This window comes from Ahaetulla prasina, chromosome 4 (assembly GCF_028640845.1).
Source record: "Ahaetulla prasina isolate Xishuangbanna chromosome 4, ASM2864084v1, whole genome shotgun sequence".
NCBI lineage: Eukaryota > Metazoa > Chordata > Lepidosauria > Squamata > Colubridae > Ahaetulla > Ahaetulla prasina.
This window is the reverse complement of record NC_080542.1, coordinates 146,218,487-146,236,108: the sequence shown is the minus strand read 5'-3', so window position 1 is coordinate 146,236,108 and position 17,622 is coordinate 146,218,487. Positions and strand designations below refer to the sequence as shown.

The window sequence follows — 17,622 nt, the reverse complement described above, 5'->3', positions numbered from 1 at the left end:
TTTTTAAAAAAAAGATGTCCCTGCTTTTAGAGCTCTGCAGCTCTGCCTTTTTATAGGTTTTTCCCAATCTGATAAACTAAGAATCCCTGGAACATTAGGACATTAATTAATAATTAATTAATAATTAATTAATTAATAATTAAAACATTAGGACATTGATTAGGAATCAAGGGAACATTAGGGCATAAGAATATGTTCTAATGTTCCCTTTGGTTGTATTCAATTTGTATGGTTATTTCATGCTTATACTTATATATACTGTTGTGTTTGACAAATAAATAAAAAAATAAAATATAAAATATATATAGAGAGAGTAGGCTCTGCAGCACTGAAGACTGTTCTTCCGTATTTCATATCACTTTTTCCTTGAGGAACAGATAAAAGCAATTAATTTTTTTTTTGTCATGCTAATGATACGGAAAGAATATGGCACTGTTTTCTTTGGGAATATTTTTTAAAATTTCCCCATTCTGAGATCTTCTGGTGGTCTCCCATCCGAGCCTTAAATAGGTTTTTGACATTTTATGATCTGCTCCAGTTGTTCTCTGCCCTTTATTAAAGAGATTAAGTAAATCTCTTTATTTTTAATGATTTCTTTGCTCTTGAATTAACTTTAATCTCCTGCTTTTCCTTCAAGGAATTTGAGGCAACGTAGCGTGAAGCGTTGATCTCCATTCCAGAGCGAGATTGGTGTTGAAAATGAAGTAATATTTTTAATGCCACAAAGATTCATGCTTCCCACATTTAATATTTCGGATAATGGTTTGCCTATATTTCCTCAAAAGGCCCCTCGGTTGTCTTTAGGTCCGCCATCTTGTTTTGTCAGGCCGGGAAATAACCTTCTTAGAGGGTCGACTTCGGTTTCATTCATTTTTCTTTTCGCTGAGGAGAAATAAAAGCTTAAAAAGGGGGCTAAGGCGCCTGGTGGGGAAAAGAGACCACCATTTTCTTGGCTACTGTCAAGCCAAATCGATGCCATTTTGTCTCGGTCACGGAAGGCCGTAAATCATCTCTTCAGCATCGCCATTTTGTCTCTTCCTGAAGGGGAAGCATTGACAAAATGGCCTCCCTATGGTAGCTTTTAATCCATGTGAGGAGAAACCATGGTTTTCCCCCCACATCACACTCCCCCAGGCACCAAAGTAATAAAAAAGGACATTTCTGAGGCAAAAATCAACAAAATTGCAAATCTGCCATTTCTCCCTCTTTTGGGCTTTGAAGCAGGGGTAAAATGCTCCTGGTTCGGGCTGGATCGGCCGATCCGGTAGCGATGGTGGCTCTTGGTGCCGCTTGCCTCTTCTTTCCAGCTCGCTTGCTTTTCCCCACCCAAATAGTAGGAATAGGTTGTAAAACAAAAAAAATGCTTTTAAAAGGTTAAAAAAAGGCTCTGACGATCACAGCTGAAAAAAAATGCTTTTAAAAGGTTAATAAAAAAAGGCTCTGACGATCACAGCTAAGCCGCGCGATCATCGGAACCTCTTTTTTTAGATTTTTAAAGCATTTTTTTTACTACCTATTCGCCTGAAAAAAAATTGTTAAAAAATTGCTTTAAAAGAAATTTAAAAAAAGGCTCCGACGAACGCGCGCCACAGCTGATCACCCCTCCCCCACGCACTGTTCTACTTCCCATGCCTCCTTTTGGCACGCACTGCGTTGAAGTACAGGGAGTCCTCAATTTATGACCCACAACTGAGTCCAAAATTCCATTTCTGTGCAGTTATTAACTGAGTGTTGCATCCTTTCGTGATTTTTCTTATCACAGTTGTTAAGGGAATCCCTGCAGTTGTTAAGTGAGTCATAAGGTTGTTAAGTGAATCTGGCTTGCCCGTTGAATTTGCTTGGCAGAAGGTCACAAACAGGGATCAAATAACCTCAAGACACCACAGGCAGGATAAATATGACCCAGTTTCCAAGTGTTCAAATTTTGTTCACATGACTGCGGTCATAAGTGTGAAAAATGGTCGTAAGTCCCTTTTTTACAATGCTGTTGTAAATTCACTAAATAGTTGCAACTGAGGAGTATCTATAATCTGGTGGGGTTTTTTATTGTTGAATACTTCTGTCCATGTTTGAGAGAATTACAATAAGGACATAATTTTTTTTTTATTTGTCACAACAGTATACGTAAACATTGATATAAAACAACAACACATCATAAAAGAAAAACATATATATATGAGCAAAAGTATGCAACAACTATATTAATTTGATATAATGAAAACGGACAATAGGACAGGAACTGAAGGCATGCTTGTGCTCTTATGCACGCCCCTTACAGACCTCTTAGGAATGGGGTGAGGTCAATGGTAGACAGTTTTCGGTTGAAGCTTTGGGGATTTTGGGAAGAGACCACAGAGTCAGGTAGTGAGTTTCAAGCATTAACAGCTCTGTTACTGAAGTCATATTTTCTGCAATCAAGATTGAAGCGGTTAACATTAAGCTTAAATCTATTGTTTGCTCTTGTATTGTTGTGATTGAAGCTGAAGTAGTCTTTAACAGGAAGGACATTGCAATAGATGATTCTGTGTGTTAAACTCAGGTCTTGTCGGAGTCGGCGGAGTTCTAAGTTTTCTAATCCCAGGATTTTAAGTGTGGTGGTGTAAGGTATTTTGTTGTTTTCAGAGGAGCGGAGAACTCTTCTTGTAAAATATTTCTGGACGAGTTCAATTGTATTGATGTCAGAAATGTGGTATGGGTTCCAGACAGGTGAGCTGTATTCTAGAATTGGTCTAGCAAATGTTTTGTATGCTCTGGTTAGTAGTGTAGAGTTTTTGGAAAAGAAGCTGCGTAAAATTAGGTTTACAACTCTTAGAGTCTTTTTTGCTGTGTAATTGCAGTGGGCTTTGGCACTTAGGTCATTTGATATGAAGGTCTTTGACAGGGTGGGGGGTCATCTGTAAGGTAATGCCCATTCAATTCAATTCAATTCAATTCAATTCAATTCAAGATACAGGTAGTCCTTGACTTACAACAGTTCATTTAGTGACCATTCAAAGTTGTCGTGGCACTGAAAAAAGTGACTGATGACCATTTTTCACACTTACGACCGTTGCCGCATCCCTAGGGTCATGTGATCAAAATTTAGAAGCTTGGCACCTGACTCATACTTATGACGGTCACAGTGTCCCAGGGTCATGTGATCCACTTTTGCGACCTTCTGATAGGCAAAGTCAATGGGGAAGCCAGATTCATTTAACAACCATGTTAGTAACTTAACAGCTGCAATGACTTACTTAACAACTGTGGCAAGAAAGGTTGCAAAATGGAGCTAAACTTAACAGCATTAATTAGCCCTAACCCTGCCAGTAAAGAAGCCTGAACTGATTTCACAACATTAAATACTTTGTTGAAATACAAAGCAACTTCACTAAAATATTAATTTAATCTAATCTTTAATTAATCTAATCACTAGTGAGCAATCATAATAACCCCAAGGAAGTTTATTTATTTATTTATTGATGTTATTCAACTGATAGCGCTCCAGGCAATTTTTTTAGTGATAAAATTGAATCTGCCTTTATGTAGAATGTGAGGTAAGGTGGAGTAGGGTAGGGTAATGGTAGGGTAGGGTAGAGAAGCGTAGAGTTGAATAGAATGGAATGGGATAGGATAGGATAGGATAGGATAGGATAGGATAGGATAGAATAGGATAGGATAGGACACGACAGAACAGAACAGAACAGAACAGAACAGAATGTTTTATTGGCCAGGTGTGATTGGACACACAAGGAATTTGTCTTGGTGGATATCTTCTCAGTGTACAGAAAAGAAAATATACCTTCATCAAGAATCATAAGGTGCAACACTTAATGATAGTCATAGGGTAGAAATAAGCAGTCAGGAAACAATCAATATCAATATAAATTGTAAGGATACAAGCAACAAAATTACATTCATACAGTCAAAAGTAGAAGGAGATGGGTGATGGGAACGATGAGAAGTTGAATAGTAGTGCAGACTTAATAAATAGTTTGATATTGTTGAGGGAATTATTTGTTTAGCAGAGTGATGGCGTTTGGGGAAAAACTGCTCTTGTGTCTAATTGTTCTGGTGTGCAGTGCCCTATAGCTTTGTTTTTGAGGGTAGGAGTTGAAACAGTTTATGTCCAGGATTCGAGGGGGGTCTGTAAATATTTTCACAGCCCTCTTTTTGACTCGTGCAGTATACAGGTCCTCAATGGAAGGCAGGTTGGTAGCCATTGTTTTTTCTGCAGTTCTAATGATCCTCTGAAGTCTGTGTCTGTCTTGTTGGGTTGCAGAACCAAACCAGACAGGACAGGACAGGATAGGATTGAAAGGGACCTTGGAGGTCTTCTAGTCCAACCCCTTGCTCAAGCATGAATTTTATCTCTATTGTATCATGGCATCATCACTATCTCAATGTTTTTATTTTTGTTTCTTAAATCCATTAACAATATTTTTTAAAATGGCCAGCCATGGATTAAATACAGATCACTCCTCATTTTGCTTTTTTAATGTAATTACACACCTTAAGACTCATTTTTAGCCTGTATTTAATGTACAGTAATTGCAAAAAGTAGATTTTTTTTCCCGTCAGTTTTGAGTTTTGGCAACTGCCTGAGGTCCCTGCAATTTTAAGGGCAACATTTTTGGAAGTGGTTTAGCATTTTGTATCTAAGGCAGGACTAAATACATCAACTTGTTTACTGGAGACTGGATAGGGCAGAAATTTAAAGGTCTTTTCTGCAGCTTTGATTAAAAACAAATAAGAGAAATCCCTGCAATATTTCTAAGATCCTCTATAAATCTCCATAAACTCCATAATGTTTGCAGGTAATTTAGATTGGTGATGAAAAAAGTGACTTATGCCCGTTTTTCACATTGCAGCCTTCCTGTGGTCATGTGATCAAAATTCAAGAGTGTGGGCTACTGGCATGTATTTATGACAGTTGTAGTATCCCAGGGTCACGTGATCCCTTTTTGCAACCTCCTGATGAGCAAAGTCAATAGGACAGCCCAATTCACTTTACAACCATGTTACTAATTTAACAACTGCACAGGGATTCATTTAACAACTGTGGCAAGAAAAATGGGGCCAAACTCACTTCAGCACTGTCTTGCTTAGCAACAGAAACATTGGGTCTTAAGTTGAGGACTTCCTGTTCTTAAACATTCTGAAAACTTCTAATTTGACCCTGAAAGCCACGAGTGAAATGATTAAAAACCTGAAGTTTCTATCTTTCCAATCATTTACTGATCTGGTCCCAAATGAGAAAATATCCTGTAAATTAAGCTAATAATGGCCATATTGATAGATGGCCATAATCTATCTATCTAGCTGTACCTATCTAGCTGTATATTCATTCTTTCTTTCTTTCTTTCTTCCTTCCTTCCTTCCTTCCTTCCTTCTCCTACTTCTTCTCCTTCCCTTCTATCTCCTCCCTCCCTCCCTCTCATCCTCCTACACCTCCTTTCTTCCCTTCTCCCTCCTTCTCTCTCCCTCCCTCCCTCTCTTCCTCCCTTCTACCCTCCCTTCCTTCCTTTCCTCCTTCCTTCCCTCCTCCCTCCCTTCTATCCTTCCTTCCTTCCTCCCTTCCTTCCTTCTCCTATTTCTTCTCCTTCCCTTCTATCTCCTTCCTCCCTCCTCCTTTGTTCCATCCTCTCTCCCTCTCTCCCTCCCTTCCTTCCTTCCTTTCCTCCTCCCTCCCTCCCTCCCTCCCTCCCTTCCTTCCAATTTCTATAGCTGCAAATCTCAGCAAATGTCTCTGGGCGGCTCACAATTGAAAACATATAACGTATATTACAATGAAAAAAATCAAAAACTATTTTAAAAAAGCAGTACAACAGTAAAAAAACAAGACACCAACCATTCGTTCAGTGGTCTTCCCCCTAGTCTAACCTAAACTTAGCTTTGCAAAGTCGGCTCAGGCCTGTCCCTCTGTTGAGACTCAGCCCTCCCTCCAACTGAGCTGCGGTGTGGCTCAGGCTGTAAGAAGCCTGTTATTAAAACACAGCTGCCTGCAATTACTGCAGGTTCAAGTCCCACCAGCCCAAGGTTGACTCAGCCTTCCATCCTTTATAAGGTAGGTAAAATGAGGACCCAGATTGTTGGGGGGGCAATAAGTTGACTTTGTAAATATACAAATAGAATGAGACTATTGCCTTATACACTGTAAGCCGCCCTGAGTCTTCGGAGAAGGGCGGGATATAAATGTAAACAACAAAAAAAAAACTATCCCAAAATCCCGGACCCTCACTGGCAGAGAATTCTGGGAGCTGAGATTAGCCCCATCTGGGGTGGCATTCCAACTGGAGCAGGGCTCTCCAACGTTGAAGTCCACAAGTCTTAAAGTTGCCAAGGTTGGAGACCCCTGATCTAGGGGATCCCTGTTCCAGATTTGGAGAAACGGGGCTGCTTTGCCTCTCTTGCTCCCTGCGCGGCCCCAGGGACGCCCACTCTCCCCCCCACCCGCACCGCGTCCATCCCCCGGTCTTTGAACAGCAGCAGCATCATCTGTCTTGGAGGCTAGCCCGGGCTTCTCCCTGGCGACGGTTGCCGTGGCGACCGCGTCCATAACAACGCGCCCTGCCTCCGCAGCGCCTTAGCCGGGGAGCTGCTCCGCCCCGGGGCTGTCCGGCCAAAGGAGGAGGGCGCCGGACCCGGAGGCGGCGGTGGGTGAGTGGGGCTGCTGCAGGGGGCAAAGTGGGAGGGGGGCTTTCTGCACACCCCCTTGGGGGGTTCTGGCGTGGGGAGTAAATCCAATGTCCTTTCCCCCCCCCTTTGGATCCTCTCTGAGCCTCTCCAAGTTGCAAAGAAAGTTTAAACTCCGTTTTCTAACCTCCCCTCCCGCCGCCCTTCCCTCCCCCCCGCCCCCCCGCAGGTCTTTGCCAAGCTCTCCCCAAGTATTGAAGGCGTGAAGATCTCGGGATGTCAAAGCGAAGTTGGAGCCAGGCGGAAAAGGAGCCAATTAACCAACTTTCTGTTTCGGAGTGCCTTGAGCGGGTCTGAGAAAGGTAAGCCCACAATAGTGGGGCGGCCCCAGCTGGCCTTGGGAATCTTGGGAGAAAGAGAGAGAGAAAGAGATGGGGTGGGGAGAGGGGGAGAGAGAGAGAGAGATGGATGGATGGGCAGGTGGGTGGACAGATAGATGACATAGAAAGATAGATAAATTGATTGTAGATTATAGAGACAGAGAGGCAGAGACAGATGACACAGAAGGATAGATAGATAGATAGATAGATAGATAGATAGATAGATAGATAGATAGATAGATAGATAGATAGATAGATAGATAGATGAGAGAAATAATGATACAGATAGAGAGAAAATGAGATTAATTGAGATTGAGAGGCAAAGAGAGAGAGAGAGTATATAGAGAGAGAGGACAGAAGGATGGATAGAGAGATGAAGGTAGATAATAGAGAGATAGAGAGAATGATAGATGATAGAAAGAGAGAGAAGGACAGAAATAGATACGTGTAGATAGAATATATATACATGTGTGTGTGTGTGTTTGTGTGTATACATAGACAGAGAGAGAGAGAGAGAGAGATAGGGGGGTGGATGGATGGATGGGTGGACAGAAAGATGACATAGAAAGATAGATAAATTGATTGTAGATTATAGAGAGAGAGATAGACACAGGAGGATGGATGGATGGATAGATAGATAGATAGATAGATAGATAGATAGATAGATAGATAGATAGATAGATGAGAGAAATAATGATAGAGAGAGAGAAATAAAGAGATTAATTGAGATTGAGAGGCAAAGAGAGAGAGTATAGAGAGAGAGAGGACAGAAGATGGATAGAGAGATGAAGGTAGATAATAGAGATATAGAGAGAATGATAGATGATAGAAAGAGAGAGAAGGACAGAAATAGACACATGTAGATAGAATATATATACGTGTGTGTATGTGTGTGTGTGTGTACATAGAGAGAGAGGCAGACACACAGAGAGAGAGAGAGACGGGGGATGGATGGATGGATAGATAAATAGATGAGAAAAAGATAATAGGTAAATGGATGGACAGGTAGAGGGATGAATACTATAATAGAGGCAGAAGAATGGATGGATGGAGGGGTTCAAGAAAACAACCAAGCTCAGAGAGATGCCGGCTGGGGAATTCTGGGAGTTGAAGTCCATCTTAAAGTTCTTAAGGCTGAAAACCACTGCTGTTGCTTTGCCCTATAAATTTGGGTGATTTTTTTTTTTCTGAAAGAGAAACTAGCTCTTTGGGCATCTTAATTTGATTTCCCTTTTCGAAGGTCGCAATGGAGGCTGACGAAGCTGTCAACGAAAACCTAAAAATGCAGTTTAAGGCTCTCCAGGAGCAGCAGCAGCAAAGGATGAAAAATCTGATGGAGAAGAAAAAGGAAATTCAACACAGCCTAAAACTGGACAACAAAGAGAACCAAGACAAGGCCTTCGGGATGCCAGACGCTCTCAGCTTATCGCTTTTGGCACCCGAGACGTCCGATTCAGACATTGGGACAAAGTAAGGGGGCAACCTGCTTGAATTCACATGACTGGGATTAACGATGCTTTTGGAAGGAAACCAGCATTTCATTCTGGTTTCCTATGAAAAAAAAATCCATTGCAGTCGCTTAACGACTTGCCACGAAAATGTTGTAAAATCAAGTGGCTTGCATGGGTGCCTCGACTTACGACCTTCATAATGGAAATTCCGGACTCCGTTATGGTCGTAAGTCAAAGACAACAGTTATTCCTCAACTTACCAAAGTTTGTTCTAGTGACCTTTCAAAGTTACAACGGTACTGACCAAAGCGACTTATGACCATTGCAGCAACCCTGTGGTCACATGATCCAAAGTTGGATGCTTGGCAACTGGGATGGATTTATGATGGTTGCAGTGTCCCGGGGTCACATGATCCCCTTTTATGACCTTCTGACTGGCAAAGTCAATGGAGAAACCAGGTTTGCTGAACAACCATGTGACTGCAGTGGTTTACTTAACGGCGGCATGAAAGGTCATAAAATGAGGCAAAACTCATTTAACAACTGTTTCACTCAGCAATGGATGTTTTGGGCTCAGTTGTGGTCATAAATCAAGGACTAATTAAAGGGGAAGAAATGCAGAATTCTATGCCGCCCAAATTCCTTCATTTCTTTTTTCTGATCCTCGGCCCTTCCACTCTTTTTTTTTTTAATTTGCATTTATATCCCGCCCTTCTCCGAAGACTCAGGGCGGCTTACACTATGTTAGCAATAGTCTTCATCCATTTGTATATTATATACAAAGTCAACTTATTGCCCCCAACAATCTGGGTCCTCATTTTACCTACCTTTATAAAGGATGGAAGGCTGAGTCAATCTTGGACCTAGTGGGACTTCAACCTGCTGTAATTGCAAGCAGCTGCTGTTAATAACATACAGACTTAGTCCGTTGAGCCACCAGAGGCCCCTCTGGGGATGGATTGCAACCACAGACTAGATCAAGCTCCCTGTTTCTCTTCTAGATTGCTGGAAAATGAAAACGAGCAGCTGCAGAACCAACTCCGTGAGCTGGTGGATGAGAACGGTCGGTTGTACAAACTCTTGAAGGAAAGAGATTTGGAAATAAAGCAACTTCATAAAAAGATTGAGGAGGAGCGGCTGGCTCTACTGGGTGAGCAAAAAGCTGGATTAAATTATTTTCCCCCCCCCCCCCTCTCGATTGCTTCTGCAATTCTCTTTTTCTGGAGATTATGGTACAGACCACCAAGTCTCCCAGAATACTTGCTTGCTTGCTTTTCCTTCCTTTTTTCCTTCCTTCCTTCCTTCCTTCCTTCCTTCCTTCCTTCCTTCCTTCCTTCCTTCCTTCCTTCCTTCCTTCTTTCAAGGACCTTAGTAAGGAACGGTTTTAGAAACTTCATCAAAGTGTAGATTGGTCCAGCAAAATGTTAGATTTGTTTTTTTCCTAATGTAAAGGAGAACAATGATCACAGAAGGTGGGAAACTGAGCTAGTTTAATATGGAAGTGAAAGTGCTGGCCTGAAAACCAGGGGATGGTGAATTCTAGTTCAGCCTTAGTCATAAAAGCTGGCTGGGTGACTTTGGGCCAAGCACCAGAAAACTATGAGTTTTAGCCCCACCTTAGACATGAAAGCCAGCCGGGAAATTTTGGGCAAATCACTCTCTCAGTCCAACCCACTTCACAGGGTTGTTGTTGGGGAAAAAAATAGGAGGAACAAGGAGTATGTATGTTTGCCGCCATGAATTACTTAAAAAAAGTAATAATGGTGGGATAAAACAAATAAATAATACATATATAAATTGCATTCTCCTCCCCCTCCTCCTCCTCCTCCTCCTCCTCCTCCTCTCTGCAAATCCCACTCCCTTTTGGCAGTGACAATGTTCCCTAGTTGGGTCATGAAATGTGTGCGAGAAAATAACAAAGCTCAAGAGAGCACTGAGGACCCCTCAGGTCAACCCTGAACTGTAAATATAACTCTGGAGATACCCATTTCCTTCTTTTCAGGTACCATTTTCTTTTCTTTACTTTACTTTCTTTTTTTGATTTTAGGGACTGCTGGTTTATCGGGGGATGTTGCAGCTTCTAAAATTGTGGAACTGGCCAAGCAGAACCGGCACGTGACGGCTGAAATGGAAAGGGAGAAAACCAGAACAAAACAGTTGAACAACCGGATCAAACAACTGGAAAAAGATGTGAGGCTTCACTCTGTTAGCACAAGACTCTGATAATGTCATGGCTTAAGGCCAGTCACTATGAGACAGGGAGTTCTAGTCTCCTTTGGGCATGAAAGCCAGCTGGGTGACTTGGGCCAATCACCAGGAGACTGGGAGTTCTAGTCTCCTTTGGGCATGAAAGCCAGCTGGGTGACTTCGGGCCAATCACCAGGAGACAGGGAGTTCTAGTCTCCTTTGGGCATGAAAGCCAGCTGGGTGACTTGGGCCAATCACCAGGAGACTGGGAGTTCTAGTCCCTTTTGGGCACGAAAGCCAGCTGAGTTGGGACCAATATACCTCACAGGGCTGTTGTTGCAGGGAAGATAATAGGAGGAAAGCTGTTTAGGTATGTTCACCACCTTGTGTTAACATCCATCCATCCTTCTATCCATCCATTTATCCATCCAAAAGAGTGTGATAAAAATGTAATAATAATAATAATAATAACAATCACTAAGCAAACTACCCCAACCCTTTAAAAATAGTTTTATTAAGTTTCAGAAAAACAATAAAACACAAATTTACATAAAGGTGAAGGAAATAGAAAAGTTAAATAGTGACACTTTATTTATTTGTTCATCTATTTATTTAATTAAATTAATTTGGTATTCATCTTAGTTCAGGCTTTAAATATAAATATGTTTTACCTATCTCTAAAAATGTTTTATATCTCTATCTATCTACCTCTACCTCTATCATCTATCATCTCTATCTATCTACTGGTATCTGTCTATCTATCTATCTGTCTCTCTGTCCGTCTGTCTATCTGTCTATGTATCTAATCTCCCATCATTATTTTTATAAATAATTCAAGGTGGCAAACATAATCTTTCTCCTCCTATTTTCCCTACAATAATAACTTTGTAAGGTTGGCTATTCTAAGAGAGAGTGATTGATCCATTGAGCCGGCTTTGATGCCTAAGACGGGACTAGAAATCACTGCCTCCTGTTTTCTAGCCTGGATTAGATTAAATTAAGGAAATAATATCAATATCTTAAAAACCTCTAAAATGTTAGCAACCAATACTGGAAAAAACATATTCTAGGGTTTAACTTTAATCTAACCAATAAAAACATACTAACTATAAGCAAATCGTAACCATATACTGTAGTTGACAATCCACAGTATTTTGGTTTATGACCAAAATTGAGCCCAAAATTTCTGTTGCTAAGCAAGACAGTTGTTAAGTGGGTTTTTTTCTATTTTTCGCCACAGCTGCTAAGTGAATCACTGCAGTTGTTAAGTTAGCAAAGGGGTTGTTGAGTCGATCTGGCTTCCCCCGTTGACTTTGCTTGTCAGAAGGTCACAAAAGGGGATCACGTGACCCTGGGACATTGCGACCGTCATAAATATGAATCAGTTCCCCAGAATTTGAATTTTGATCACATGGCCATGGTGCAATGGTTGTAAGTGTGAAAAACCATCGTAAGTCCTTTTTTTTCAGTGGCATTGTGACTTCAAACAGTCACTAAATGAATGTTATAAGTCAAGGACTACATGTAAATCAGATTACCCTAATCTTTTTGCTTTGCAGTTGTGACCCCAATCAACAATTGTTTCTAAAAGAGATTTCCACCCCATTTTAAGGTTTTATCTTTGTGACAATTGCTTCGTTTTAGTTCTCCTGGGGTGAGTTGGTTGAGGGCTACCATAACCAAACTATTGGTGTGATATATTTTTGTTTTCAATTGCCTTTAGTAGTTGTGCTTGCTCCATCACTGGAGGTTTTTAAGAAGAGATTGGATAGTCATTTTTCTGGAATGGCATAACCTTCTATTTGAGCAGAGGGGATTGAGCTAGATGACCTCCAAGGTCCATTCCAACTCTGTTATTCTGTAGTCTGCCTGTCTTCATTTAGCAGTTTGTACATAGCTATATCTGTCTGATTTTTCCAGCTGCAAATATCAACTGCTAAGTTGCAATCCCACGGTGACAGCCCAGCTTTTCGTAAAAAGCTAGACGGCACTATGGTAAGAGTTAAACTCCAAAAAATTATTCTTTTAAGATACATTTTCTCAATTTAGCCTTTGCTCTGTTTATCTTTCACGGAATGACTGTGTTTAAATGATCTAATTAATTAATTTAATTAATTAAATTTAACTAATTGATTTAATTGTTAGTCCTTTCATCAGTGCGAAATGGTGAGGGGAGCTTGGGGAGACAAACCGGTTTTTTTTAATATACTTTATTATACAAATTAGATGGACTTTGAGTACTCATGTCTAAAGATTTAAGTGCTAGAGCTCACTGTAGCAACATTGCCAAAAAGGCACTAAGAGTTGTTAACCTAATCTTGCGTAGCTTCTTCTCCGGTAATATTGTACTGCTAACTAGAGCATACAAAACATTTGCTAGACCAATTCTTGAACACAGCTCATCTGTCTGAACCCGCACTGCCTATCGGACATAAACACAAGTGAGAGGGTCCAGAGATATTTCACGAGAAGAGTCCTCCACTCCTCTGCTCGCAATAAAATACCATATGCCATCAGACTCCAAATTTTGGGCTTAGGCAACTTAGAACTACGCAGACTTCAATCTGACCTAAGCATAGTACATAAAATTATCTACCACAACATCCTACCTGTCAATGACTACTTCAGCTTCAACCACAACAATACACGAGCAGACAATAGATACAAAAAGTAAACCATTCCAAGCTTGATTGCAGAAAGTATGACCAGTAACAGAGTGGTCAATGCCTGGAATGCACTACCTGACTCTGTAGTTTCTTCCCCAAACCCCCAAAACTTTAAGCTTAAACTGTCTACTGTTGACCTTCACCCCATTCCTAAAAGGTCTGTAAGGGGCGTGCATAAGTGCACCCGCGTGCCTTCCGTCCCTGCCATAATATTCCTTTTATATTACTCTTTTCATGAGTGTTTATACTTTTATCTGTTATCTTATATATGATTGACAAATAAATAAATAAAATAAAATAAAAGTTTTAGAAAGAACGAAGGAGGAAGGGGAGGGGGAGGAGGAGGAGAAGGCTCTTGGTGCTTTCTGAGCTTGGTTGGTTTATTGCAGGTGTTTCATAACCCAACTAGATAACATCATCAGTATTTATTTATTTAGCGTATGGCAAATACATGGACTTACAAGTCTTTCCAAATGTTAGTGTCTGGTCCACCCAGCCATTCAAGGACAGGGTGGTCTATGTTGAAAAAAATCAGACATTGGGCCGGTGTAAGCTCTGGATGGACATTCGGACACAATGTGGTGGATATTTTGTCGAGGAGCACCACAGTCACACTGAGGGGTAGAGATAAGGCCCCACTTAAACAATAAGTCCTGGCTGTTGTGGCCCGCCAGCAGCCAGCAGAGCTGGCAGCAGATTTGGACAGTGAGGAGGTTGGGAAGGAACATGGGCCAGTCCTGGAGTCTGGAGAAGGCTCTAAGTCAGAGGCAGAGAGGGGACCAAGGCCATCCGGCAGTTCTTTGCTGCCTCCAGAGTCTCCGGAGACTGACATCAACAAGGCAGAAGAACAGCGTGAGCCTGTCCCCAGTGTGCGCATGCACAGAGCTGCCAAGAGACAGGAACAATTAAAGAAACAGGGTCGACTTGGGAGTAAGGCTTGGAGATGACTGGCCCCTCCCCTCCATGGCTTAGGGCCTGGGTACTTACGGGACCGCCTGCTGTTACCACATGCCTCCCACCGACCCGTACGCTCTCACAGAGAGGGACTTCTCAGGGTGCCGTCCACCAAACAATGTTGGCTGGCGGCCCCCAGGGGAAGGGCCTTCTCTGGGGGGCTCCCACACTCTGGAACGAGCTTCCCCCAGGTTTACGCCAAATACCTGACCTTCGGACTTTCCGCCGCGAACTGAAGACACACCTTTTTATCCGCGCGGGGCTGGCTTAAATTGAATTTTAAATGTTAAATTTTATTAATTTTAAATGGGGTTTTAGTGTATGGTAAATTTTTAAATTTTCAGGCTAATTTAAATAAGTTTTTTAAATTCCGTTTTAATTGTATTTTGTATTGTTCGTTTTATTCTGCCTGTACACCGCCCTGAGTCCTTCGGGAGAAGGGCGGTATAAAAATCAAATAAATAAATAAATAAATAAGACATAAAAGAGAAGCGAAAGTTCTGTTTGTGACTCAGTGCCAAGTTTGGCCTCGCCCTGCATCTGGAAATTAGCTCTCTGGCAGCGTTCCATGTGAAATAGGTGGGTGTTGATAACCTTCCTCTGAAAGACTGTTTATCAAGCCTTGCGGACTGTAAATGACAGTAATCTATAGCCCTATTCTATTTTTCTATTTCTATTTCTTTAATTTATATACCGCCCTTCTCCCGAAGGACTCAGGGTGGTTTACAGCCATGGTAAAAAGTACAAATCAAAAAGTTAAAAAAGCATCTAAGAACTAATTAAATTAAAGGCTGAAAGAATTATAATAAAACTATATTAAAACCCCAATAAAAAACTTCATTAAGCCAGCCCTGCACGATGGAACAGAAAGGTCTTTAGCTCGTGGTGAAAGGTCCGGAGATCAGGAAGTTGAAGTAAAGAGGTTTGTCGGCATTAAATTCGTGCTGTTTAATTTCTAAGCCTAGGTCAGAACACTGGCAGACATCATGCTGGGTATGGATCCTGTTCACAGTTGACCAAAAGATTGAAACCTAGGTCAGAAGTAAAATCCGTTTTGTTTATCTGCTGCCATGTATTTAGAGAATCAGGAATTCTACAAAGATGCCTGGCTGCCTTAACTACCAATTCTTCAATGTAGTCTGGCTGCCACTTGTTGCTAGTCGTTTGGTTCACCCCTGACTGCTCTTTAGAAGGCCAGATCCTGAAGATGAAACTGAAATACTTTGGCCACCTAATGAGAAGGAAGGACTCACCGGAGAAGAGCCTAATGCTGGGAAAGATTGAGGGCAAAAGAAGAAGGGGACGACAGAGAATGAGGTGGCTGGATGGAGTCACTGAAGCAGTAGGCATGAGTTTAGAATAGAATAGAATAGAATTTTTATTGGCCAAGTGTGATTGGACACACAAGGAATTTGTCTTGGTGCATATGCTCTCAGTGTACATAAAAGAAAAGATACCTTCATCAAGGTACAACATTTACAACACAATTGATGGTCAATATATCAATATAAATCATAAGGATTGCCAGCAACAAGTTATAGTCATACAGTCATAAATGGAAAGAGATTGGTGATGGGAACTATGAGAAGATTAATAGTAGTGCAGATTCAGTAAATAGTTCGACAGTGTTGATGGAATTATTTGTTTAGCAGAGTGATGGCCTTCGGGAAAAAACTGTTCTTGTGTCTAGTTGTTCTGGTGTGCAGTGCTCTATAGCGTCGTTTTGAGGGTAGGAGTTGAAACAGTTTATGTCCAGGATGCGAGGGGTCTGTAAATATTTTCACGGCCCTCTTCTTGATTCGTGCAGTATACAGGTCCTCAATGGAAGGCAGGTTGGTAGCAATTATTTTTCTGCAATTCTAATTATCCTCTGAAGTCTGTGTTTTCTTGTTGGGTTGCAGAACCGAACCAGACAGTTATAGAGGTGCAAATGACAGACTCAATAATTCCTCTGTAGAACTGAATCAGCAGCTCCTTGGGCAGTTTGAGCTTACTGAGTTGGCAGAAAGAACATTCTTTGTTGTCCTTTTTAATGATGTTTTGATGTTAGCTGTCCATTTGAGATCTTGCGATATGATAGAACCCAGAAATTTGAAGGTTTCTACTGTTGATACTGTGTTGTCAAGTATTGTAAGAGGTGGAAGTATGGAAGGTTTTTTCCTAAAGTCTACCACCATTTCTACGGTTTTGAGTGTGTTCAGTTCCAGATTGTTTTGGTTGCACCACAAGGCTAGTCGTTCGACCTCTCGTCTGTATGCGGATTCGTCATTGTCTCGAATGAGACCAATCACTGTTGTGTCATCTGCGAACTTCAGTAGCTTAACAGATGGATCATTGGAGATGCAGTCATTGGTATACAGAGAAGAGAGTGGGAGAGCACACAGCCTTGGGGGCCCTGTGCTAATTGTACAGGTATTTGATGTGATCTTGCTTAGCTTCACCTGCTGCTTCCTGTTTGTTAGGAAGCTTGTGATCCACTTACAAGTCTGTTCCGGTACCTGTAGCTGGTTTAGCTTAGTTAGAAGAATGTCTGGATTGATGGTATTGAATGCTGAACTAAAGTCTACCCCTTGCATAGGTCTTTGGAGACTCAAGATGTTTTAAGATGTAGTGCAGAGCCATATTAACAGCATCATCTGTTGATCTATTTGCTCGGTATGCAAATTGCAAGGGGTCTAACAGCGGATCCGTGCTGGTTTTCAGGTAGGAAAGCACTAGCCTTTCAAAGGTTTTCATGACGACAGATGTTAAAGCAACTGGTCTGTAGTCATTCAGTTCCTTGATGGTGGGCTTCTTGGCACTGGGATGATGGTAGGCGTTTGAAGCAAGAAGGAACATAGCACATCTCTAGTGATTTATTGAAAATATGGGTGAAGATGGGGGCCAATTGGTCAGCACAGACTTTTAAGCAAGAAGGAGTTATCTTGTCTGGGCCTGGAGCTTTTCCTGGCTTTTGTCTGTGAAATAGGTCCTGCACTTCTTTTTCTGTGATCACTAGGGGTTGTGAACCCAATGAAATGGGATCAGTTGTAGGAGGCTTGGCTGTTGTTGGTGTGTCTGAGATGGGGGTTGTGGAGATAGGTGGCTGTAGTTTCCTTTCAAACCTGCAGTAAAACTCATTCAGGTCATCTGCCAGTTGTTGATTACCTTCAGCCTGGGAAGGAGGTTTGCCATAGCCGGTGATATTTTTAAGAGTTTTCCACATGTTTGCTGATTCATTTGCTGAAAACTGATTCATTTGCTGAAAACTGATTTAAATGGACTCCAGAGGATAGTAGAGGACAGGAAGGCCTGGAGGAATGGGGTCGCGATGGGTCGGACACGACTTCGCAACTAACAACAACCATGCTATCCACGGTGCTCCACAAGGAG

At 41.6% G+C, this 17,622-nt stretch overlaps 1 protein-coding gene across 2 annotated transcripts in view; it reads left to right on the top strand.

The window, feature by feature from the left end:
* The window catches only part of CCDC13 (coiled-coil domain containing 13), a 62,130-nt gene that overhangs the window by 20,138 nt on the left and 24,370 nt on the right, over positions 1–17,622 (top strand). For both annotated transcript variants that reach the window (XM_058179949.1, XM_058179948.1), the window contains exons 2-6: positions 6,842–6,974; positions 8,233–8,462; positions 9,445–9,593; positions 10,491–10,633; positions 12,551–12,625. In XM_058179949.1, the coding sequence (XP_058035932.1) occupies positions 8,239–8,462; positions 9,445–9,593; positions 10,491–10,633; positions 12,551–12,625 (591 nt within the window). In that variant the 5' untranslated portion in view covers positions 6,842–6,974; positions 8,233–8,238. The remainder of the gene's footprint in view (positions 1–6,841; positions 6,975–8,232; positions 8,463–9,444; positions 9,594–10,490; positions 10,634–12,550; positions 12,626–17,622) is intronic.